The sequence below is a fragment of the Neopelma chrysocephalum genome, unplaced genomic scaffold (assembly GCF_003984885.1).
Source record: "Neopelma chrysocephalum unplaced genomic scaffold, ASM398488v2 Primary Assembly neopelma1_67, whole genome shotgun sequence".
NCBI classification, from domain to species: Eukaryota; Metazoa; Chordata; class Aves; order Passeriformes; family Pipridae; genus Neopelma; species Neopelma chrysocephalum.
Window position 1 is genome coordinate 3,983,711 of NW_020897726.1, and position 25,930 is coordinate 4,009,640.

General features: G+C 37.6%; 1 protein-coding gene across 3 annotated transcripts in view; it reads left to right on the forward strand.

Annotated features, from left to right (window-relative positions):
• The first annotated feature begins 307 nt into the window (after positions 1–307).
• SDHAF3 (succinate dehydrogenase complex assembly factor 3) overlaps positions 308–25,930 on the forward strand; it is a 36,392-nt gene continuing 10,769 nt past the window's right edge. The window contains exons 1-2 of one of the 3 annotated variants that reach the window (XR_003534465.1): positions 597–734; positions 20,720–20,844. Coding sequence is in view for 1 of the 3 variants with exons in the window: in XM_027684698.1 (XP_027540499.1) it covers positions 327–494 (168 nt within the window). In the remaining 2 variants the exon portion in view is untranslated. Of the gene's footprint in view, positions 495–596; positions 735–18,147; positions 18,208–20,719; positions 20,845–25,930 lie in introns of those variants that run through there. The other 2 variants (XR_003534466.1, XM_027684698.1) reach the window with 2 other exon arrangements.

The following is a 25,930-nucleotide window of genomic DNA, read 5'->3' on the forward strand; positions in this document are numbered from 1 at the left end:
ATGCTTGGAAATGAAGATAAAACAAATTTAAGCACATGAAGCTTGTGCTCAGTGGACTAACTCACTTGTGCCACGTTCTATCCTGGTATAAAGGGCATAGTTTGTTCATATGGTGGTGAAGACAGTACTATTTGCAACTGCATTTCTTGGTAATGTTTTAAAAATTATCTGCAAAACGCAGGCTCTCAGCGTATCGGCAGCATTTTCTAACAGCGTTGTGTTCAGCCGGGCGCTCACAGAGGCGGCCCAGCGCCGCCCGGCCCCTCGCCCCGCCCCGGCGCGGCTGCTCCGGGGCCCGGCCGGGCCGCGCTGCCGCCGCCATCGCCATGGCCGCGCCGGGCGCCGCGCGGCGCCTCTACCGCCGCATCCTGCAGCTGCACCGGGCGCTGCCGCCCGCCCTGCGGGACCTGGGCGACCGCTACGTCAAGGAGGAGTTCCGTAGGCACAGGGCGGCCGGGCCCGCCGAGGCCCAGCGCTTCCTGCGGGAATGGGAGGCAAGTGCCCGCCGCCCCGCGGGGGAAGGACGGGGCACCCCCGGGCCGGGAGCGGCGGGGCCCGGCGGGGCGCAGGGAAGGCCCCACAAGGTCAGGGGCACCGGGCTGTGCAGAGGTTGGAATCGATGATCGCAAAGGTCTTTTCCAACCTGGTTGATTCTGTCTCCTCGGGCACGCTCCCTTGAAGGGCAAACTCCTTACAGAGCTACAGAATTCCTTGAATTCCACGTTTCTGGGCAGGTTATCTTTTACAGTTTGTATTTCCTTGCCTCGGATGCGTGTGATCACAGCTATGCACACACAAGTATCTGTAACAGAATGACAACAATTATATAATGAACTGTATATTAAAATACATACCTTTATTGTTTATAATAATATATTATATAGATGCATATATATTTATAACTACATACATAGCTAATTGTATAGTTATTATTAGCTAAATACATAGGTGTAAATAGCTTCCCCATGATCTTGTATTTTATTTCTGAGTGACATTTTTTCAGTGTTTCCTAACAAAACAAGTCTTATGTGAGCATTGCTTCTCTGCTGAATGCCCCTTCCCCTGAACTTAGTGCCTGGTTTCACCAAGGATGGAAAAGCAGATCACTCTGAAGTGATGAGGTTGTAACAAGTTTCACAAGCAGCAGAGGAGGGAGACCCATAAGGTGCTTTCCCCACATGCCTGAAGTCCAGCAGATGCTAGAGTATTAATAGACACCAAAAAACCCACACGGCAGACAAATGTATAGACACTTCACAGAGGAGAAACTTAGATAAAAACAAGAACTCAACTGCAAGAGATGGATCTGTAGACAAGCTTCCCATTAATTTTCATGCTCATTGAACTACTGGTTTGGGAGCATTTTTGAATCTCAAAACTGTTTTCCTTTCTGTGAAAAAAAAAATTATATTCTGCTTTGCCATAGAAGATGGTTAGCATAGGTAGCATCCATTGCCTCTCAGTTTACCAAGTGAAGGATAGTGAGGGGAGAACTGGCCCATCCCTTCTACCTGCTGTAGCTGAAATCTTGTGGAGTAAAGCAACTTGGGCCAGGGCATCAGGAACCAGCAGGGAGAATGCTGCCTGGTATTCTCTTCATAGGAGAGGAATAAGTGTATTTTAATTGCCTCTTGCCAACTGATAGATCCTCAAATCAGAGAAATTTGTATCTATCTCTCAAATGCCTGATGCTATTGTAGTTCTCAATTGCCGTTTACTTGATATTGCTGAAATGTTTCCGCATCGTTGCTTCCAGTTTTAACATGAGCTAAGAAGACAAGTTACAGGTTACTATTTTCAGTGCTAAAATCTTCCTTAAAATAATTTTAGAAAAGGAAGTAAGTGTTTACATTTAAATACCTTTAACCGTTTCTGTGAAGTAAACAGTGAAAATATTTCTCAGTTTTAAAATGTTTCAAAAGTAGATTATAGGGAAAACTGTGACAAAAATTAGACTACAAGGAACAGAAGTTGAATTTTGAAACCTGACATTTAGTGCTATTAGGTATGATATGTTCAAGGAAAGGAAACTAATTTAATAACTGTTTTGAGTGTATGAGTATAAAGAACTTTGCAAATATGTCTGTCTTTTAACAAGATGCTGGGAGATATTAGCACATAGTTAACATGTCTCTTCTCATCTTTAATTTTTGTTTTGTTCTGGGATTTTTTTCTCCCCCAAATGATAATCTGTTTCAAGGGTGGAATTTAAATCAGACTTTGACATTTTTGGTCTGTGAGACTTTCTTTGCATCTTATGCTATGCTGTGGTTCCCAGCCCCTTGAAGACTTGAAATGGATAATTGAGGAAGGTGGACTGTAGACAACTTGGATTAGGTAACTGTAGACTCTAATTAGGCTCTAATTCATATTGGAGTCCTCTGTCCTGGTTTTGGCTGGGATAGAGTTAATCTTCTCAGTAGTTTGTATATGCTGTGTTTTGGATTTAATATGAGAATAATGTTGATCATGCACTGTTTTAGTTGTTCCTCAGTAGTGCTTACTCTAAATCAAGGACTTTCCAGATTCCCGTGCTCTGCCAGTGAGGAGGTCCACAGGAAGCTGGGAGGGAGAATAGCCAGGACAGCTGACCTGAACTGTCCAGAGGGATATTCCATACCATGGAACATCATGTTCAGTATATAAACTGGGGGGAGTTGGCCGGGTGGGGCCATTTGCTGCTTGGGGATGGTTTGGGCATCAGTCAGCGGGTGGTGAACACTTGTATTGTGCATCACTTGCTTCTGTTGGGTTTTATTCTTTGCCCCCTTCCTGGGCAGCAGGACACACTTTTGACCAGAAATAGGCTAGAAGCTCTAGGACAGTTCTTGCAGAGCCAGGGTACCTGCAAAGCATCCAGTTCTTGAAGGGCATAAGAGTTGCAGTTAGTGGTGAATGAATCAGTGATATGCTAGTTCTTCACGTATATGAACCATAACTGTACTCCTTGCCTTCTTATCTATGTTTATTAAACAAAACAAAAAACAAACCAAACAAAAAAATCCACCTAAACAAATCACTACAACATTAATACAAAATGATTTTTTTGAATTTCCTGTTAAGATTATTTAAGAAAGAAATGAAGTGAAGTTACAGCTCTGTTAACAGTATTTTTACATGTTGCATGTCAAGCGCTTTTCTTCCTAATTTACTGGTTCATTAGGCTGAGCATATACCTTGCTGTATGCACTTTAGTGTTGTCAATATTCAACTTGCATCTGGAAATGTTCTTTCCTCATGTCTTCTATTGCGTGCAGGGCATCTGGTACAGAGTAGCTTGATGTCTCATGTTACAGAAAATTAGTACTCATAATTTTATATTAAAATAGTGTATCTTAATGTATATTCATCAGAGGATAAAGATTATGGATATGATGATTGCATCGATGTTTGTTGACTGTGAATGAGGACTTCAGTATGAAATGTAATCTTAATAAGCCATCCCAAATGCTTTTTGAATGACAATTTTCAAGGATGTCTTATTTTAACATGAAACTACTTGACTATTGTTAAAACCCTTCAGGATTTTTTTGGGTAGTCAGACCTGGGCGTGCTTGAATATACTAGTTCATAGCCTGTGGTGTGCTTTCTTGTCCTCCAATTTGATTCATATTTGCTAGTTGTTTAGAAAACAGGCCTGGTATTCTAATCATATTATGGTTGCCTCAAATGATTTTTTTTGCTCCCTTGGTATTTAAATCATCCTGATTCAAGGGAACTGGGCACGTTGATTTGAGGTTGTGGCAAGGTGGGGGTCGGTCTCTTCCCCTGGGCAGCTAGTGACAGGACGAGAGAACGTAGCCTCAGGCTGTACCAGGGGATGTTCAGATTGGACATCAGGAAGAATTTTGTCACAGAAAGGGTTGTTAAATATTGGAATGGACTTCCCAGGAAGGTGGTGGTTTCACTGTCCCTGGAAGTGTCCAAGAAATTACTGGACCTAGCACTTAGTGCCATGATCTAGTTGATAAGGTGTTGTTTGGTCAAAGGTTGGATTTGATGATTTTGGAAGTCTTTTCCAATTCAAATGATTCTGTGATTGTTTCTCACAAGCTGAGCAACTTTCCTTTATTTCCTGTGAAACGTGGTGAAGAATCTGGAGGGAGATTTCTAGATTAGCTTTAAAAAGAAAGGGGGAAAAAAGAGGTAAAAAGCTTCCAAATGATACTGCCTTAGTATGTGAATGATTCATGTAATTTTCCTGTAAAGGAGATGAGAAGGGATTCGCTTGTTTAGAATACACAGGAATTGAGGGCTTTAGTGTTAGAACCCAACCACATAGATGGTTAATGTAGTTTTATAGGAAACCTAAACTGACCTGTTTGCATTTACAAAATAGGGAAACTATCACTTGAATATTCTTGGAAGAGTTCTTAAGTGAATACGACTAATAATAGACTGCAAGCCCATATACACTTATATAAAAGTAGAACAATATAAATAGGACTTTTTTCATTGGTATTAGATCGATGTCTTGAAACCTGATGGAAAATATTAAAGTGGGATACAAAGAAAGTAAGCTTTGTTGTTCAGGAATTATGCTTGTTCAGATAGATTAAAATTAAGTATATAAATTATTAATATATGTTCCGATCTATTTTCTAAATATTTAATATTTTAATTAAAATAATTGGTACTCATTTACAGGAGACTGCTGATATAATTAGATTGATAGTGATTATTACTTTAGAATGCGATTGAATTAATGTTGACAGGTATGATAAGTCAATTAGTCCAACAGTCTTCTAAATCGTGGTAGCTGATGAGAATGCTTACCTAAGATAGGCAATATTAAGATAGTATTGATCACTTCATTCCAGGTTACAATAAGTAGAACATTCAGCTAAGTAATTTTAATAACCATTTGTTTCACATTTAAGCTAATTCCTCTTTTAATTTTGAAAATGACCATTTCATACTTGGCTTTTTTATAAAGCCTGACCTGTAGATGAGAAGGCCTGGACTATTTGAAGATGAGCAGAATCATTCTGCAGAGCTACGTGGCATCTTCTCATACCTAACAGATTGAGTAAATTGCCTTTGAAATGCTTTGGCCACTCTTGACTCTGAAAGCCTTTTTATAAGCTTTCAAATCTGAGACTGATTTGAGAGCTGGCATCTGCTGTTGTATACTCCGAAGAAAGATGACATTTCATTCCTCATAACAAATCTAGGCATTATATTGGTAAAATTAAGATAGAACAGTATCTCTCTGTCTGGGGAACCTGGTCACGTAGCCTCTCAAGAATGACTAATTTTTTTGAATCAGTATAATATTCAGTGCAATACAAATAATAGTCTTTCATCAAATTTGTTTTCACTTACCCAGGTCCCTTGCAGTACTTAGTTTGCTGGGATGATTGCGGAATGCTGCCGTGATGTTTCTCAGGACACAGTGTCCTGATGTATCTTTTTCTGCTTGTAAGTGGATACCCTTACAGAACTTTTTGCCTCTCAATTCTTTGGGCTAGTATGATCTTCCCTCCCCTTTATTTTTAAGCTTCTGACACTGAAAAATATGTCAAAATATTGACAGGGGAGTTTGAAGAGCAAATAATCAAAGAGCATGGAAGAAGAAGCTGTGGCCAGTACTGGAGTCAGACTGAGATGGGAATGGGATGTGTGGGTTGCTTTTTGTGCTGTCTTTCGCCAAATAATATAGGTTGCAAAAGTCTAAAGCTGCTGCTGACTTTGTGTATTATGCTCTCAATTTCAGTGAAGTAGATTATATAAGTGATGTTTTCTTTACCTGACAAAGGAATACATTTTTTTGAAGTATAATATGTCTTTAAGTTTTTTGCCATTTTATAACTATAATAAAAGTTGTGAAATGGGATTTAAGAGTAGTATTTCATTTTAACATTCCTGGGTACCAGAATTTGCTTTTAGTGATTTTTATGGCTATCTGAATCAAAACCTTCTTATTAAAAGTAAATTCCTACCGAGCCTTATGTATTTAGGCCCCACTTAGGGTGTTCACTGGTTAGTGATTTGTAAGAAAGAAATTAGAGACAGTTTCCTCTATTTTCTTTGATATTTATCAAAAGGCAGGAAAGAATTTCACACTTTTCTGAGAGCCGTGTAGTGGTGGCTGATAAATTGAAGAGCATGTAGAATTTGGGTATGACTGGCCACAAGAAAGCAGCCTGCTGCTCTGACCTAGCGTTCCTAGTGGCCTGCTTTGCTGTAAGATTTGAAGTCTGCCTTTGTGTAAGATGCAATTTTGTCACAGTGACCCGTGATTTGGAGAGTTTCCTGAACCAGTGTTCATGTGCAATTGTCCTTTTGACCAAAGAAATAAAAGCAAAGGTTGACCACATGGATCCCTATTGCAAAGTTTCACAGTAATAACATCTTTTTCATATTATGGCATTACTTCCATCCTTTCAGTGCTCTTTCAAATTTGGATTTAGAAGGAGGAGCTGGTGTTTGCTTCTCTTCCATGGAGAATCCAGGCAGTCTGGGAGCTTTCTCATGTGGTGGATACCTTCTGGCTTGTGCGTGGTGCACGCCTGTCACAGGGAGGGGCATTTGGTACTTCTCACCTGGAAAACGGTGTCATTCTCTTTCAGGTTCAACTCCCTATTGCTAAGGTCAGTGATTTCTTGGTAGGTTGTTTTTTTTTCTGTGTACATACTGGGTTTAGACCTTTACTGTATTTTCCAAATTCAAAATCTTATATGATGTGGCATCAATACTCTCAGTGCTTCTGTCATGTTACTGTGCCAATTATCTCTGTGTTATCGTATCTATGTCGCTAGTCAGATGGCTGTCTTATTAACTGTGCTTGTCTGCCAGTTGAAGTCTTTATTTACAATTGTTTGGACACAGCAGGAAATAATATCTGAGTCATAGGAGTCACATCAGGCAGTAATGCCAGTCACTTGTATGTGCCAGTCACCTCAGTTACATTGCATAGTAAACTCCATCAAAGTGATGAAACTTTGTATAAATACGTGATGTGAAAATAGGTTTATATATTTCAGATCATTTGGTAACGTGCCTTTGATGTTATTAATATGATGTGTTATTAAGTGAATCCCTACTGAAATTTCTTGTCAGACTACAGCAATTCTTACTAGTTGTAACTTAGATTGAGAAGTTTAAATTGCTGTAGAAGTGGGGTAAATCTCTAATGTGTGCAACAGGCTATTCCTTACATTGAGTACACTGACCTGGGAACTGAGCAGGGCATATTTCTGTTAATGCTCTCAGAGTTGAAGATACTGTAGAAGTTTTGTGTATGTCTGCTCCATGGATACCTTCCTAATGAGTACAGGTTAGTGACAGCCAGTGCGTGATTAGATCTCTAAATGAGAAAATAGCCAGACACAGTAGAAGGAGAGCCAGTAATGGAGCATTTACAGAATTGTCAGTTTAAAAGGTAATTCAGGTTTCCATCTAGTGGTGGTATAAAATTCTGTCCAAGCCATATGAGACAGTATGTGCATAACCACGCTGGGTAACATTCTGTTGTACTTGTGTATGTGTTTGAAACTTAGGGAATCAAAAGCCTTTATTATGTATAAATTGTATACGTAATGTCACATAATTCTCAAGACCTTTGGATTTTTGCAAGTTAGAGCTGCGATGATCAGAAATCTGTTATTTTGTGCATTCAAATCCCTGAGTACTCTTTGAATTTCACAGTTTATCATATTTGCTGCAAATTAGCATGCTTCCTCTTTTTCAGTATTGCTTGACAGCCATTTCAAAAACTTTAACTTGAGACAGGTTACAGAAAGAAAATGGGTGTCTTAAAAAGTTGTCTATAAGTTGTATGGGTGCAAGTATGGGTCTTGTTAGATTTGTTGCTTCCTCTTACATGTAAACACAAAAAAATAGAAAGAGTAGAAGATGGATATTCTGATTGTTTTGCCCACAGTGTTACAGCTTAGTCTATTTTTAGTATTTAAAGTACTATATAGTAGAATTGAGAGAACCTTATAAGGCTAGGTTTTCAGATGAAGATATCAAGGTTTGAATTTTGTTGCATTTTATGACAATGTAGTGGGTCAAACAGACAAACTGAATACGAATTGAAATTGCAAATTTGTAAGGATTTCTGCTTGTTTGTATTTTATTGACACCTTCCTTCTAGCATTTGTTTGCTACTTGTGTGAATATTGTCAGCATGTAGTGTTTTGTAAGCATGGTAGGTTTTACTATGTTGTCAGTGCGTTTCCAGTATCAACACTATAAACACTGCCAACTTTCTACAAGTGCTGTCAAGTACCACATTTTGTAATTACTGCAATAATATTATGAGTGCTGTAATTGCGCGTACTGTATAGATGTACCTTTCTGTCCTGTGTAGACACAAAATTGATATTTTCTGCAAGTTAAAATGGCAGCTGGAGCACATCTGAATAATTGTTTGGAAACTGTTTTTTTTTTTCTTCTTTCGGCATAATGTGAGGTGTCTGAACAAGTAGAGTTATGCATATTGGAGGATTTTTAAAGCCCCAGATTTGTATATATACAGCTATACTTGGGGCATACTGACGTGTACACGTTGAGGGGTGAAAGGGTTTTTATTCAGTTCAATATTCAGTCGTTTAATCAGAGATCATTTTTTTGCAAGAAGTTGAGTCTCACATTTTGGCTTCATAATCTTGTATTTAGCAGCATCTTTATCAATCTTCATGTTGTTTTATCTGTCTTTTGTAATGCCGAGAGCTTTGGCTGTTTTAAGGCTGAAGCTGACTGTATTTACCACATAGATCTTCTAAGTGATATCCTGCTGTTTATGCAGCTCACTCCTGGCAATCCATCGAGGAGAAAATTTCTCCTGAAGTATTTTTTTGTTTCTGTGTCTCAATTTCAAGCTACATTTTTGAAGGATATAATTTGGAAAACATATTTAATCATAGTATCTGCTAAAATGTTTGAATTTATACCTTTTAAAGGTCAGTTCCAGAAGTAATGTTAAGTGATGAGGTATTCTCTAATGAACAAGTTAGAAGTGATACTAGAAGCAGTTACTGAGTGTAGGATTTTAGGCTTACTGATATGTGTGGAGTTTGAGTCCTGTTAATATGCTGCTTTTTGTTGTTTCAGGGATATTAATGAGAGGGAGTCTGAGGTGAATGAGAGCATGATGCACTTTTTTCCTCACTGCAGTAGCTAGCTATCTTGGTAGAATACGTTCTAAATTGATCTTGCACACATATTTCAAGACTAGCTAACAACACACCCTTAAAATGTAGATGCATCTTCCCTCGCTGTGTGGGAATTACTGAATGATGTAAAATTGATAAACCAGTTTTATGTGATTTCATAGTATTTTTTTTCTTCTTGCTGAACTATTCTATTTCCTAATTTATAGGAAATGAACCTTAGGTCACTGCAATGTTCTATTTTTTATTTCTTTTCTTTTTTTTTTTCCTTCCTGAACCATAGGAAACCTGGTGGAAGGGTTTAAGTCCCCATCACTACTGCTGTTTTGGAGATGTCATGGTTGAAGGTATTGATTTGTTTTGGTAGTTTTGATATCTGCATGGAATGAACCAGAGCAATTGGTTTATTTTTTGTGGGCCACCAAATACCATTTACTTACAATGAGTTTCTTGCTTCTTTTGATTACATAGTGGAAGTATGTGGTCTTCGTAATTGAATTGAGGTTATAATTACATTAGCAATCCTTGATACGTAATCACCTTCTGACTGAAGCCTGTAATGCCCTTGTGCGTACTCATAGCTGATTTTTGACTCGATAAAAGAGTATTGTTTGTGCATTTGCAGTTTTTGAAGTGTACACATGATGGCAGCAAATACTTAAATAGAGGAGTCTCATTGCTATACTAGAAACAAGTAGGATATTGAATTTCCTAATATAAACTGTAATTCTCACATTCAGTTATTGTCAAATTATTTATTGAAATACATATTGAGAATTGTTAACTTACTGCTGCAGATTTTGGGAATGGTTTTCAATTAAAAAACTTTACTGTGGTTTCCACCTGGTTTAGTCATAATGTTCTCATAATGTGTATTGTAGTTTGGATTTGCATTGGGGTAGTTTGCTGCCAAAGTAGTGAAACGCAGCAGCAGGTACCCCAATAGTCGGCAATGTTTGGCATGTCTACCCTTTGATTACCCTATCACAGGAAAAGGACACCTACAACACTATGTTATTCCTCAGAGGGTTGCCCTGGCACTTCTGGTTCCCCAGTAGTGCTGAAGTTTGATTTTCTGAAGCCTATTTTGTTTTTTCTCTATTGGGGAAATGTATCTGATCTCTCTTCAAAGAGGTGTTTTATAGTCTCTTTCATATTTCCTTTTTTAGAATGCTGATCTCTCATTTCGTAATGATTTTTACTCAAATTGCTTTTCACAATTGGGTTTGTAGATGAGTCAGACCTGCGATGGAGAACCAGCCCAAGATACATACCCTGCAGTAGCCTTCACATATTTAAATAATTAAAAAATATCATTATCACATTCTAGGAACTTTATAGACTGCTGGTGTGTGAAGGTTGTGGAGTCTCCCTTTCAGGAGACATTCAAAAGCCACCTGGGCGCATTCCTGTGTAACCTGCTCTAGGTGACCCTGCCTTGGAAGGGGCGTTGGATGAGCTGAACTACAGAGGTCCCTTACAACCCTAAGAATTCTGTGATTCTGTGAATCTGCATTTTTCAACAGATGTTGGCATGGTAAAAGTTCCCTTTTTCCTGCAGTTGGAAAGTTCTTGGAGTCCTTCAAAGTGTGTTTCTCATAATCTTGTGGTTAAATAGTCCAACATGATAGGTTTGCTTCATTTGCTCCTCTTCAGGCTTTTTTTCTGGCACATTATCACCTTAAATACTTTCTTCTTCCTGTACTTCTTAATAGATATATAGTTCTGACATACTTTATGGTATTCTGTTCTTTATTTTGCTCCATAGCAGTCTTTCTTTCCAAGTTCTTGTCTTTTAATCTAGGTCAGTGATGTAAATTTTCCAGGAAGTGTTCTTGGCCCAAGGAAATACCCTTCGTGCCTAGGCTATGGCTTGGACTCCACACTGCACGTACTGCAGCTCCTTGGTTTCCACCTGTAGGCTTCTAATGTTGTGGGGCTGAAAGGGAGTTGGGAAGTGCTGTGACCAGGTCCTCAGTGGAGTGATGAAAACACCAGGGCTGAGTCTTTATATGAGCATGACTTGTGTTTACTAACAGCAGACTCTTAATTTCTGAAAATCTAGCAATTGAATGATTGTTGGTGTTTCAATCAACATTGGATAATGGTAGTTGGATAACCAGATGTTCCCTTTAGGTGCAGATCTGATGTCAAATGTCATATATTATGACATACATGACATTAAAGCACACCTTTGGTTGCTGCTATGGTATCAAGAAGGGAAATCATTACCACAGTAGCTTTCTGCTCTGATTTCATCTGACTAACCTGACAGCTGAGGGGAGTCATTACAAAATTCTCATCAGCCACAATAGCCCCCAGGAGAGTACGCCCAGAGCAGATGAAGCCTTGGTATGTAAATACAAACCTCTCTTTTTTAAAATAGGTTTTTTTTTTCATAATGGATCTGTTGAGTTTTAAAGCGATTATATTTTTGGAAGTGTATATTGGGAAGGCCCAATATCCCTTTTTTTTTTCACCAAGTGAAAACCTATATTGTTAATAATGCCACATTTTAGATGCTATTGCAAAGTATCTTCATATAGCATGGTAGAGTAGGAAGTTTTCTTTGTAAGTGAAAATATAGTATAAAATATTATTTATTCCTGTTCTTGTTCTTGGTCATGGGTAAAACATTTAAACTGAGTCTCTGTTTTTTCTGTCCCTTTCAGAATGACATGTGTTAGCCATCCACCATGATATTTTAAACCAAAAAGTTATAGATTGCCACAGTTCCAGGAATAACACCTAATGGAAAGTGTAGGTCAGCTTTAGGCTGTAGTACAAGCAGGTTGCTCTAAAATTAAGGATATTTTGGTTCATGTTCAGTGACGTGTTCTGTGTATTTACTTCATTTACAGTAGTTTAAATTTCATTTAATGCTTCGAATTAATTTTAAGGCATACAACAAATCATGATATTCAGTTGTTTTCTGGGCCTTTTGAATTTTTAAACTCAGTTAATTGTTCTCAGTGAAGTACCCTAGCGAGCTATTTAGCACCCATTACAGTGAGTCATAGTAAGGATTTATTTAAGAGGTCCATGATGTGAATGGTTTTAATTAAATAACAAACATGTATTTTGTCCTTCACTTCTGTTGCCGATTGACTAGCGAAAAGAAAACTCACAGGCAGCACTAGCGATGTCATTCTGGTTCATGGGCAATTCAGTACCATCAGCATAATTGAAAGGAGTTACATTGTTGAGAAAAACATCATCAGCCTATCAGTCAGGATGGAAAGTTGTTCGGTGAATAATGTGAACTCTGATTTGTCTTTTTTTTTCCTTTTTACTTGTATCTGTGATTCTGATTTTTGTGGAATGCCTGTCTGCCAGCAGATGCCACTCCTCAGTAGCAGACTAGTTTCCCAGACTTGACCAGAGAGAGGAAAATAGTTGTGGTACACCTTTGTTTTTAGAAACATTGATGGCAGTTTGCCTGGGATTGTCTTTGTTCTCCTCAACAAGAACAACCTATGCTATAAACTATTAAATATTTATATTTTATAATGGAGCTGTTTAAAGGTTTGTTTCTTGCTGATGCATTAAACCTCAGGGCTGCAAAAATGCTAGTATTAAGGTAAGGTGCCTTTGTTCTTCAAAGTTTTGTGTAGAGCAGTATTTCAGTTGAATAGAGCATGACCCAGAAATCTTTTAGGACTCAGGGAGCTTTTTATTGGAAGGTGGAAAGGTGTCTATATTGGAATTGCTGAAAAGATGTAATGAAAAAGACTTAGAAGCTGAAATGTCAATGACTTGCAATAGGTCAAGTCCTTATAAAACTTTTACACATAGTGAAAAACAGATGACCTAGTTGTAAGTGCTAGAAGGAACTAAGAAGCTGTGTGGTGAGAATAGACAAGGGAATCCTGGTAAGGATATTCTGTTGTTTGTTTTTTCTAAATTTTGAAAAGACATTATCCGGTGGTTAGGTGTCCTGGGGCTATTTCCAAACTTTAAACAGTCATCTTTTTAGCATCTGGTGTCATGTATATGAGCAAGACCTGTCTTGGCCTCTGTAGATATCTGCAGTAGAAGACTATTTTGATAATTGGTAAATATGATTAGACCAGCAGACCCTGGACTGAGGTGATGGATGTCACCTTTTCAGCCCTGACACATTTCATCTGTGTGAATCCAGTGTGCCAGTAATATTCTTGATATGACTAATGAGTTGTTGATTTTTCACAGGCAACCACTTGTGTGTGTTGTTCTAAAGGGTTTAGTTTTACGTTCCTGGTGATAGAAGATCTGTTATATATATATCTGTATGTGTATAGATATATCTATCTATCTATCTATACACACACACATACATATTCCACCTCCTCAACTTTAAAAATAACGCAGACTAGTTTCTTGTGGCTGGTGGGAAACCTGTGAAAATCTGGGGATGCCATTTAAGCCCTGGAGGATTAACTGTGAAAAAAGCCATCTGTGCCAGTGTCTGTGCATTCCTGCATGTTTCCTGGGAGAGTCCTTCTTTAAATTGTATTTGGGTTCTGTAGTTTGGATTTCATCAGCTCTTCCTAGGAAATTTTGTATTCTAAATTTTGTTTTATTTGCATCATTTTCAGGAAGAAGTGTTTCTGTCATCATTTGGCATTACAACAAACTAGCTTCTCTTAAGGACGTTTTCTGTAGCATTGATTAGTATTGACTATCCAGTGTTAACAGATGTTTCACAAACTTAATTTTCTAGATGTTAACTACTTCCAACCCACTGAAATTGTTTTTTTTCTGTATTCATGTGTCTATAGGTGTGCAGCATACATGTATGGTGTATTTCAGGGGTTTGGCACCATCTACTTCATTGAGTGTTTAATGCCCCTGCAGCAAAGCATGGTAAAATGATATGGTGATTTCAGTGGGTTCTTCTGAAACTGCAAGTGTGCTGGACAGCATTCTCAGGGGACAGCAGCTGTAGGTGAAGTCCAAGTTCCTTTCAGCTTTTTTACTGAAGTGTGAAGGTAAAGTCATTCATGTGTCAAGAGTATTTGGTTAAGAGAAAGGAGTCTGAATTTTGCAGTTGAAGAATGTAACTATTTATCTGTTTGCATTGAAGCAAACCTTTGTATTAATTCTGCTTGACAACATATTGATAAATCCCACCCCTTTCAAATAGTGTACTGTGCCACCTGGAGTCTTCATAGACTGTGTGATAAGGTTTTGGAAAAAATTATCCCAATACAAAAACTACACATGACAGAGGAGATACTAAGCCAAAAGCAAGCAGTGTATGAAATGAGGATTTGGCTTGGGAATACACTTCTTGCAGAGCATGCTGAATCAGATGTGCCTGGGGCTTCTTTGCAACTGGCAGCGGAACAACCCATTTCCGTATTGTTACATTCTTATGCTCCAAAGCAGAGTGGCCACATCCAAACTGCCTGCTGGGAGAAGTCCCTGATCTGTGCCAGCTCACCGGCAGAACCTGCAAGTTGTTTCGCAGAAAGATGGTTATCCTTGATCAAAGCCTGTGCCAGAGACCATGGCACCAAGTTCCCAGGGTGGGTTTGAGATGTGGTACCTTCTCAAAACATTCCCTGACACTGCTTTAAGTCGTTACTGCAGACAGAGCTCTGACTCCTCTGCTGTCAAGTGCAAGTGCTGCTTTTGTTCTGGCTTCTTTCTCACATGCATTATCAGATTCTCATCAACCGTTAGATTTGTTGAACTTTCTCCAAATTGAGAGTCATCATCTCTGGAACCCGTGTGGAGGTTGAGCTCTTCTAAGAAACAAACTCTCTAGTGCTGTTCTGTTGGTTGTGTCTGGTAAAATAAGGGAAGACTCTCTAGGCCTTAATGAAATTGCATGTTACAGATTGGTGCCATGTCTGTACAACAGCAACTGTGAATGTTCTCCTCTGAGGAGGTGGAAAACACATTCCTGGAAGGAAAATAAAATTAAAAACCCCACCCTTGCTGTCTTTCTAAACAGGAGGGATTGTCAGATGTGTCTTGTTGCTCTGTATCATAGGTCTGGAAATTTGAATACTAACATTTCTGATTCAATTCAAAGAGAGCATTTACTGCTATTAGCCCTTTCAGTGTCCTGTTAAAAACATAGTTCAGCTGTTGATCATACTCGTGCTTTGCATTGATAAGATAAGCACACTTTCTCATCATTCCCTTTTAATGACCCACTTCTGAAATGCCATAGGCCAAGTTGAAAGTCTTGTGGGCCACAGCAGACGAGACTGACATTGGGAAGTTTGTTGTGTGTGGTGTCTCTGAGAGGGTGTTGTGTGGGTGAAGAAAAGCATGAAGAAGCCTGGTTAAACTTGCTTGGGTGATGATGGATGTTGAGGAACTCCTGAGTTCCCTGGAAAAACTAGAGCTACTGTCATCTTACACAATACCTCAAGGACAAGCAGACAGAAAATATACTTTGTTTTTCTTTGACTTAATGCCAGTTTGTGTATTAGAGTATTTCTAATTTATGCTTTGTTGTTGATGAGCCTAATTTGGTGAACCATTAAGATGTATTGCTTGTCAATTTTGATCAGATATTTTTTGGGGTACTGTTGCATAATGTGTATTGTGTTTGAAGTGGAAAGGAGGTTCTGTTCTTCTTTTCACTTGCATATGGTATGAGTAAAGATTCAATGACTTTGATTTAGTGAGGAAAATTATAAATACAGTCTGTTTCTTTTCTGAGAAATAGTTGCCAATGAAGTTTTGTGTTTGTTATGAAAGAATAGCATAGAAACCAGCTCATGCATGTGTTCTGTAAAAACTCAGGTTCCAATACAATATAAATAAATCAGCTGATTATTGGATGGTGACAATATTCTACTACTAACCTTGTAAGGATGTGAACTTGTCTGTCTTAGTGAACTTTGTAGTTGGTTTAATTATTTTTAAACAATTACTTTGGAGGGAAAACTCTTTAATATAATACAATATATTCAGTAGTGGAACATTTGAAAAATCTTAAATCTGGTAATCCTCAAAATATAGTGTCAAGTCTTATCAATAACCTGATATTTGTATTTTAAATGTTTTTAACTTGGGAGTAGTCATTAAAATGTAATGTGGACTAATCTTTGCTTTTTAATGAGTAAAGTAATAAAGCAGAGATGGCCTGGAAGACCGTGACTGGAAGGGGCCTCTTAAGTCCCCTACTCACAGCAGGACCATTTTAGATCAGTTGTTTATGGCCTCATCTAGTCACAAACCCTTTTGATTTTTGCTGTTTTGTGTTAGAGAATGTGGAGAAAAGATTTGACTTAAAGTAAAATTTGCACGTTAGCTGAGAAGATTCCCAAAGTTTCTCATGTTCAAGCAAAACTAATTACAATTCTGAAAGTCAGTTGTAACCTAAATCATCATTCACAGCTAAATGGTACTGAAGTACAAGTGCTAACTCAGCACTCTGAAAGGACATCATCACTGACACAGGTTGGTGTCCTAAGGCAGTACATCTGATCGCTTGCTTTCGGTCCAAGAGTACTGTGTCTCAAAAAATTGAAAACCATACTGTATTGGGTTTTGCCTAATAATTTGTTAAGTTTATGTATAAATCTAACTGTGTAGGTGTGATGTTGGTGGTGTGTTTATGTTTCAACAATATGTTTAGTACACTTTAGCTTGGTTTATCTGTTTTTATGTTGAGGCACAAGTCAGCCGTATAAATTGCATATGTGGTTGAAATGAGGATTAATGTTCTAGACAGTGTGGAGTGTAACTGGGATGGAAAAACTTTTACAGCAATTATCAAGAGCTTGGAAACCAGTGTGATGTGAATGCTGTCGACATCATTATTAATTTTTATTGTATTGTTTTTAATGGATCATTTGTGTACTTCTTTGCACAAATACACACTTTTAATGCACAGTAACAAGTGGGAATAAATTAAACATATGAGTTTGTGTGGATTTTTTCTTTCAAAATCAGTTCCATGGTATCCAAAAGACTTAGTTCCAGTCTTTCATGGCATTAAAATTTTAGGATGTAATAGCTAGATTGATTTCTAACAGTTTCACTTGAATTTATTTAGTAGTCTAGCAGAAAGCATGCAGCAGTGTGCAGTGGATTTAATTGCAGTGTGAATGAACACTTTGAATTTGTTTTATTTGACTTAGTCTTTTTTTTTTCACCTTCAGATGTTCAATTCTGTTGTGTCAGATGAAGTTCTCATGACCCCTTGTACTATTTAGCATATCCCATTTGTTGATTAAAGCTTTCGCTACAGTGATGTCACTGACATCTTGCCAAGTTACTTGCCAAAGGTTTCCTTTTTCCTGACTAGTGGGACTTTTTTTTGTTTATTTTCCTTTGTGATAAGATAGCTTGTAGGCAGCATTGTTGAAGGAAGATAGGTTCCAAAAAATATTTCAAATAGGTATGATAATTTTGACAGAAGTTGTGGCAGAACTTTCCCAAGGAAATTCTCCAACCACCTCATGAAATAAAGCATTACCAAGCTGGGTTCTGCAAAGGAAGGTGTTTTGCAAAGCTGTTATTTGTAAAATCACCGCTATAGTGAATATAGCAGAGTTCAGTGAAGATGAGATCTGTTGTATTTTTCTCATAAATAAATACAGTGGAGTACAAATGATCCCATCAGTTCTCACCATTGATGTATGGTCTTGTTTTCATCTTTCAAGAAATTAAAAATCAATGTTAAATTGTTATGTTTTGACATAAGAAGGTAAGTTACATTTTGTTCTGGTTTTCTAGGGCAGCAGTCAGTAGTAAAGACTAGTCCTGCACTATAGCAGCCAGTGGACTTTTTGGTTGAATTTACTGTAGTGCATTTGCCCGCAGATCAGAGATCCTCTGGGAAGACCAGCATGCTTGGGGCACCAAAGTAGTGCCTGGCCATGGCCCAGGGGCCAGCCTGTGCAGATGCTTTCAATGTCCAACCCATAGGGACAGTTCAGCAAGCAGCCCACAAGTGGGTTTTGGTGTAAAGAACTGTTTACTCTAGTCTTCCCATCTTTTCTGTGATAGGAATGATGCACATACTGAGATGGTAGAGGAACCCTCACAATCTGTTGCCTTCCTGTGCAAGGCCAGTGCTCAGAGCAATGACCTGCAGCATCTGCATGCTGTGCTCACCTGCTGCATCTTCATGATACAGGTGAGCGGGAGAAGTTTCCGCTGTATCACTGAACAGATTTAGTTGGGCTGGCCTAAGCTCTCCCCTGGACTGGTGACTTCACAAATTACTTCTTTCCAAAGGCATGTGAAACACTGTGCAGAACAGCAAAGCTTTCTAATATTCATCCCCCTTTCAAGACGAAAATAAACCCCTGGTCACAAAGATCCCATAATTTACCAATCAGTGTGATTCATGAGGTTCTGCCCTACTTGTGGGCAGATTTGCACAAGACTTTCTTTTCCATATTTTAATTGGCTAGCAAGCAAAATCCATTAAGATGTATAAACAACTCAAAAATAATTCAAGTTTTTATTGTTCATATAGTATTGCATTGCTTTAAGTAATTTTAAAGCCATGCAAATGTAAGTTGAGATAATTCTTTAGTGTTAAAAAATTCTGAAACACAAATGAAACCTCCTGCATAGTTTTAGTATTCTCTTGACTGGTAGAAACCTTATTTATTCACATCATCAGTAGATGGCAAGCAGAGATTTTTCTAGAACTTATTATATACTCAGTTTGAAAACTCTTCTCATATACAGTAGAAAAAGAATTTTTTTCTTAATGCGGTATAAACAGACAGTGCAGCGGTTTGACATTGACGCTAATGATAAAAGTATCATTATATTAGTGTGGAGAGAGCAGCTGAGCAGATGTGGATGTACCGTACCAAAATGATTAAATCATACCACTTAGAGTAGAGGTAGTTTATCTTGGGAGTTTTTGACACACAAGTAGAATTAGTATGTGACACTTCCCATTCATGATACCTTCTCTCCAGGCAGGTTGCTTCTGTTACAAATGTTAATGGTTTAACTCTAAGTGAAGACCATGGCACTTGGCTGTGGAAGCACCTGCAAGGCTGGCAGCCAGACCACAGAGCTAAATTGACTTGACCAATCTGAACGTGGTGCATCTGCATTTCTGAAAGGTTGCCCTGGTATTTTCCTGGCTCTGGTGTTTTCGCATTCTTTTCCTTTAAAGTGTTGAAGTAAATTAACTTCTATTCCAGTTCAACACGTATTTTTTTACTTGGGACCAGACAGCCTATGTTTGCACAGAGAAAAAGGAGAGGTTCTACGTGGGTGAGAATTTTTAGGAATAAGTAGACAATATGGATTTTTGCTGTGAAATCTTAGGGTTTTGTTAACTGAGTGTTCATTTCAAAGTGAGGTACATAAAGCTCTAAGCTCTTTGACTTATTTGATTTCCATCCCTGTATTTCTCCCCTGCCCTGTTTTCCCTGCCATTTGCTAATTCAAAGCAAGCCCCCTTTAACAACTGGAAAACCTCCAACAATAGCAGAAACAAAAAAGAAGGAATAGAGCAAGATTTAGGTGAGTTAATTTTGAAGTATCTGTTGTATAGAATTACAGTAGAATGTGTTCAGGCTTGAATTTGATACGTATATGATCTCCCTAAGAACAGTATAGAATATTTAATGGAATTTTTCAGAAGTGCTTTCAGATTAGCTGTCTCTACAGTACTTCATTGAATTTTGAAAGTTATTCAGCAGGTGACTGAATTTTCCATTTTCCTTTTGTGCTTAATCCCTCCAGTCTTCTGTGACAGCCCAGCTCTCACTTGCTGTATTGTGACAGACGCTATAAAAATCTTCTTAAATGTCAGAACCATTGGATAAAGGAATAAATAGTTACTTGCAGATGATTACAGAAGTTTTGGGGGTTTCAGATTTGATGGCTCTGATGTCAGTAAAAATGGATGCTCCTTTTTAGCAGCTCTTGGAATACTGATTACACATTTGTTTTCTTCAGTTAACTTCTGTGACTATTTCTGAATTAGTTCAGAGATTGTATAAAAATCTGCAAGTTAAAAACTCTTGGTAAGATACATAGATTCGTCAGCTTTAGGCACTTAAGAAAATGCCTAAGACACTTAGGCACTTAAGAAAGTGCCAAAAAAATATGCACAATTTCAGAATTATATTTGGAATGGAAACTTTTAATTTCTCTGACCCTTTTTGTCTGGAGTTACTCTGCAGTCCTCTGCAGTCCTCTGCAGTTCAGAGGACTTTGTGGCTCCATAGGTTATATCGCAATATTTTAGGAAAATAAACCAGAGTAAGGAACTTTCTGTTGTAATTTTGAGAGCAATAAAACTAAAGATGAAGGAAATGCTCTAACTTATTCTATTGCTTGGAGGACATGGAAGACTTTTTAAACTGTGTATGTCATTGATTTCATTTGACAGAGGTACTTTTATATGTGTATACGAAGCATATGTGTGGTCTAAAACTTGAACGTCATTTAACATATTTTGCTGTAGCAACAAGACCTTTAAAGATTTGCACTGGGTCTAGCACAGAGACTAGTGAGTTAATCTTTTTTTGCCTTTTATTAAGTACTGTGAAGTAGATGTGAATTGCAGTAACAAGCTCTCTCCATAAAGTGAGTTTACAAATATAAACCAGTATGTTGTTAGTTGTCTTAAGGAAAATGTCAGTTATATCAGTATGCATTTCTTTTCATAGGGATGTCCTATTGCTACTATTTAAAAGCAAGGACTGAATGATAACCAAATGATTGTGACCAAATACACTGAGTTATTTCTACAGAGTAGTGTTTTGAAAAGTTCCAGACTGAATGTCATACTCAGGTAAGTAATACCCTTATAAGAACTTGCCTGTGTTTCGCAGTGGCAATATTTTTTTACTTTTTAATCATGAGTCCACTAGTGTGTAGGCTTTCTTTTATTGATGGCCAGTCTCCTACTCTATAAAGAACTCACCTCGAAATGTTTGTGCCTTGTTGAAGAAGCAGGTGGATAAACTTCAATGACTCCTTGTTTGTCTCTTTTAAATGCCTCTACAAGCACTCATGTAGGGCTTGTATCTCTCCCCTATTACTGGAAGGATCATGGTAATACTGGCCAAGAAAATGAGCCTTTGACTCAGTGTTTTCTGTTGCCAAATTCCATGTATTGTATTGGAACAGGTAATGTAGAGTATGTTCATTTAAAAATGGAAAAGCTTCTGTCTGTTTATCCTAAGAGATGGATCTGACTTTTACACTAATGACCTTCTGATGCATTTATTAAATATTGCACATGACTTTTTACTTAATTCATTCAAGCACATATTTCTTCTACAGGCTCATTAAAGTAAAAAATTCCATGCACCCTCAGCAGAAAGGTTATTTGTGGTGTCATGGAAATCAATACAAGATGCCTATTAGTGGATTAATTTTTTGTTTATACTTGAGTTTTTCTTTGTTACTTTATTAGTTTAAGGTTTTGGCTCTATTGAGCATCTAAAAATATGAGTAATGGAAAAATAAGAATACTGAGTCTCTCTGGGGTATATATGTACACTTGAAATGCTTCATTAGGTATAAATTGAGTAGAAGAACATGCGTGGAAGTCTTTCAAGTGTCATCATCTGGGATATATAATCATTTGAATGTTCTTAGTATCTAACGGTCTGGAAACTAATGTGGTTGTCTTGGAAACAGGCTTTATTTTCCTTTTGTGAATATCTAGATATGAAATCATTGTCTTCCTTGACAATCTGGAAGTAATAATTCTGAAAAAAATAACTGCATATTTAAGATGCTTGTTCTCTATTTAAAGAATTGATACAGGAGTCTGTAAGAGATGTTTGCATTGTGAGCTTTAATTATAATTGTCTGATTATGTTGCTAAAACAGTCTTTAGGGTTTTTTAAGGTAAAATGCCTGTACTTAGTGTTGATATTTGTCTGGGAATTTTCTGCAGTGAAACACTTTGCCAAGATTTCCTAGCTTAATATTTAAATAGACATATTGCAGTATAACTGATGCATTGTGGAAGTTAAGTTCCTAAAAACAAACTGCTATTATCACTTCCAGTCTTTTCCTTTGCCTTGCTTTAAATTAACAGTATGTGGTAAATCCTTGAATATTTTATGAGATTATAACATAATATTTGCCAGACAAAACATCAGCTGTAGACAAAAGTGCACAGAATAGCTTTTTTATTAGCCAAAGAACTGCCATGCACAGCATAAAATGTCAAAGCAAAATAGAAACTGAGTCAAGAAATTACCATCTTTCAAATTGCTCAGGATTATTAGGATTTGTATGAAAATATGAAACAATGTTCTTGAAATTTAACTTCTCTGGTCTGTAGGTTATTTTTTCAGTCACAGCAGTCTTACAGTTTGATATTAGCAAACTGATATTAGTGTAATTTTATCATAATTTTTACAGATGAAGGTCCAGTCTGAATAATTTTCCATCTTTTATTCTTAAGTATAGTCTAGTGGGGTTTTTAATATACTTCTCTTCCAAGTCCTTTTGTCTTCAATACCAATTTAAAAGGTTTTCAAATACTGATATGTACTTCGGAGAAGAATATTTTTTTAATTCTTTCATAAAATAAGTCTTTTTATTTCAGCGGAGCTCACACTTTGAATGATACAACCTGTCCAAGGATAGAGAACCATGACGAGATCTTGTTGAGCCGTTGGAACCCCCTTGGGTGACCATTTCTTTCATTCTGCCCCCTGTATCATCCTCCTTTCCAGTGCTGCACCTACATTTCAGATTGATCTCTCTTTTCAGAACTTAATTGGCCATTTTATTTTTGTTTAAATGTTGTTTTTCTCTCAAGTATGTTCCAGTTTTTTTCCTTTATTATTCCTTAGAATAAGCTCAAACTTTTTATTTAAGGCCTGAGATGAAGCTTATTAACCTAAGTGGAGAGAATCTTAAAGACTATGGCTGTTACCAGATGAAGCAAAAAGCTTTTAGTGACCTATATTTTGGCCCTGATGTACAATACTGGTGTAGGTATTGTGCACCCAGAAAGAAAGAAATAATCACAGCTTGTTTTTCAACAAATGACAGTAGCCTCTGATGTACTCTAATGGTGGTGTGGTCCATTTTGGACTTAATAACATTTATATATGCTTACCTTGATGGTCAGGCCATAAACTTCCCACTTCCACCTCAAATTATGATCTCATAAGCCTTACCTTAAAACAGAACATTAAAATACCATGTTATTTAAGCTATAAACAAAGCTGAGTTAGTCCTTGAGCTTTTTTCACATTCCTCTAAATAAACGTCATTTCTTCCAGTTTAACAATATTAGTTAACTGTGTTCAAAAAAAAGCAGTCCATTTTATACCTTCCTGATCAAATAATAATTCTCCATGCTGATTACTAAGTATTACATAATTATATTCCCTGGCTCCGTTTTAGCCTAACAATTTTTCATTCTCTCCTCCCAAACTGAAAACGAGCAAGCAACAAAAAAAAAACCAAAACCCCTTATGGTAACAGTTCTGTATAGTTACACTGTGTGCATCATTGTGTTAGTGTGATCTGTTCCCTGAAATTTGGTTGATAATCACATACTCTAGCATCCTTGCTGAATATCCTGGGAAAACATGATACTGTTAAAGCTCTCCTGTTTTCCTTTCAGATTAACTTTTAGTAAGCTGAAGTTTTCTTGATCCAATGACGTTATTTGGATAAATCTGTTTTACCTTTGTGCATTGTTAGAAATGGTGACATGGTCTCTCATCCCCAGAAATTAAAATATACATAATGCATACTTATTTCTAAGGATAAAGAGGAAAACTACAGTTTTTGTTTTCATCATGTGTTTCACTTCAGGATGTTGCCGAGTCTGATTTTAGCAGTGTTAGGAAAAGATAAAACTCCAGGGGAGAGATTGTAGATTCGCTCAAGGAGAAATGGTATTTTTGTTGCCTTGTGTAATTAAAAAAGCACAAAACAAAATAACTAATGAACACTTTCCTTTTACCATAAGCAAGGAAGTTATTGAAGACAGTCATCTACAGCCAGGGACACAGAGACACGTAGTTGCTTTTGCAGTGATGAGAAGCGCATCTCTGGAGGACAGTGTATCCAGTCATCACATCATGTTTAAGACCAAAGTTCTCTCTCCAATGCTCAGCACAAAGACATCCTACATCTCTAGCTGCACTTAGACACATGACATTTAGACGTAGGCAGTCTGATTGCAAGTGCAAGACTATTCCCATGGCTTGAAGTGGCCTCTGCAAAGATGGCCCTTCCATCTAATAATGGACTGAAATACAAAAGAGCTTATCCAAGCTGCTCTTCACACAACATTTTTAGAGCCCCTTATTAATTACAATTGTGTATATTTTTTAGAAAAGAGAGGAATTTATTTCACCTATATTGTTTTTCGTTGCAGTTTGGAGATGTATCCTGTAGTGAAATGGGTTCTCCATACTAATAATCTTAAAGGATTCTTGAGGACCCAGTTTGGCAGCTGGCAAACAGTGTCATTTTTATACCTTCTTGCTCTGCATTTGCTTAAATGAACTCTGTGTGCTGCTCTGCTGTCCGTGTTTTTCCTTCCTTTTCTGGAGTACCACTGTAGTGGCTGCCTCAGCAGAGGGGCAGGGACAATGGCTGTGAGTTACCAACTCTGATTTAGTGGTATTTGGGGATTTTTTTTCCCTTTGGGGATTCCTCAACTGCCCTGCTCGAAAAGTAGAAGTGCACAGGCAACTCATATTGGCAGGTATGCAATTTTCACTATTGCTAGATTAGGAAAAGAATATTAAAAAAAATATTTTTCATGTAGTCTGAAATTCTCAAAATTTTATATGAAAATGTGCTTTCCTTTAATTTCTGAGAAGAGTGCTTTTTTTAAGTAAGCATGAGTAATGTTTCAGCATATCTTTCTGATACCCTTTCTGATTCTTATTTATAGGTGTTTTAAGTTTCTTCTTAGTCTTCTTATGGCTGCTCTTATGACTTAAGAGCTACCCAGTCTGGTTTTTAAGTGTTTTGGCTTCTGAATAAAATGTATACGAATAAAACAGACATTTAATATGTTGTATCCTAACTTCTGCTTAACAGAACCCTTCTGTTATTAATGGACAGTATCAAGGGTGGCTGAAGTTTGAAATGTAACAGAAATGACAGATTTTGTAGCTTGTTTAAGGCATCTTATTCTTTACATCTAAGAGCTGTCAGAAGGTGGTAAACAAATCTCAGAGCAGCAGCATCTAAAACCAGATTGCTCTCATGAGATGTAGCTAAATCATTCAGCAGGACAACTAATTACGTCTGTAGCCTATAGCATAGCCACTGGTATCTGTCCATTAGCCACCCCGGTGCTTCACTCAGGCCAAAGAGCTTGTGTTTACAGTATGTTTAATTTGAACAACAAAGGTTTGTGTGTGGATCTCAGGAGGACTGAAACTAAGCAATACCTCAGGATAAGCAGTGGTGAACACAGGATATGAAGAGCATTTGCTTGCTTACCTCTGTTGTTGCAGCCTTTGTGGGCTGCAGCACTGTCTCAGGACTCTGATTTGGCAGCCATGGCTACCTTACCCAAACTACCCTGCTGAAGGGCTGTTCCATGACTTTCTTTAACATATCTGTGCTGGGAAGACCTTTTTGGTTTTGAAACTGGAATGCTTTGTGTTACTTTGCACAGCTCTGCCACTCTTAGAATATCTACTCTTAGTAGATATTCAAGATGTTGTTGATGGAATGTGTGTGGTGATATTGTTGATGAAGGAGATGCTAGAACAAAACATGAGGAAAACCATTGGTTTCTATAATAAACAAGCTTGTCCCTATTTTTCCTTGTATCTGCCTGGTCTGCTGTTACACATATGATGGATGCTGAGGTCATTTAAATGCCAGAAGAGAAAGCTGTTTTTTCACCTTCTGTCAAAATGTGCAGTAGG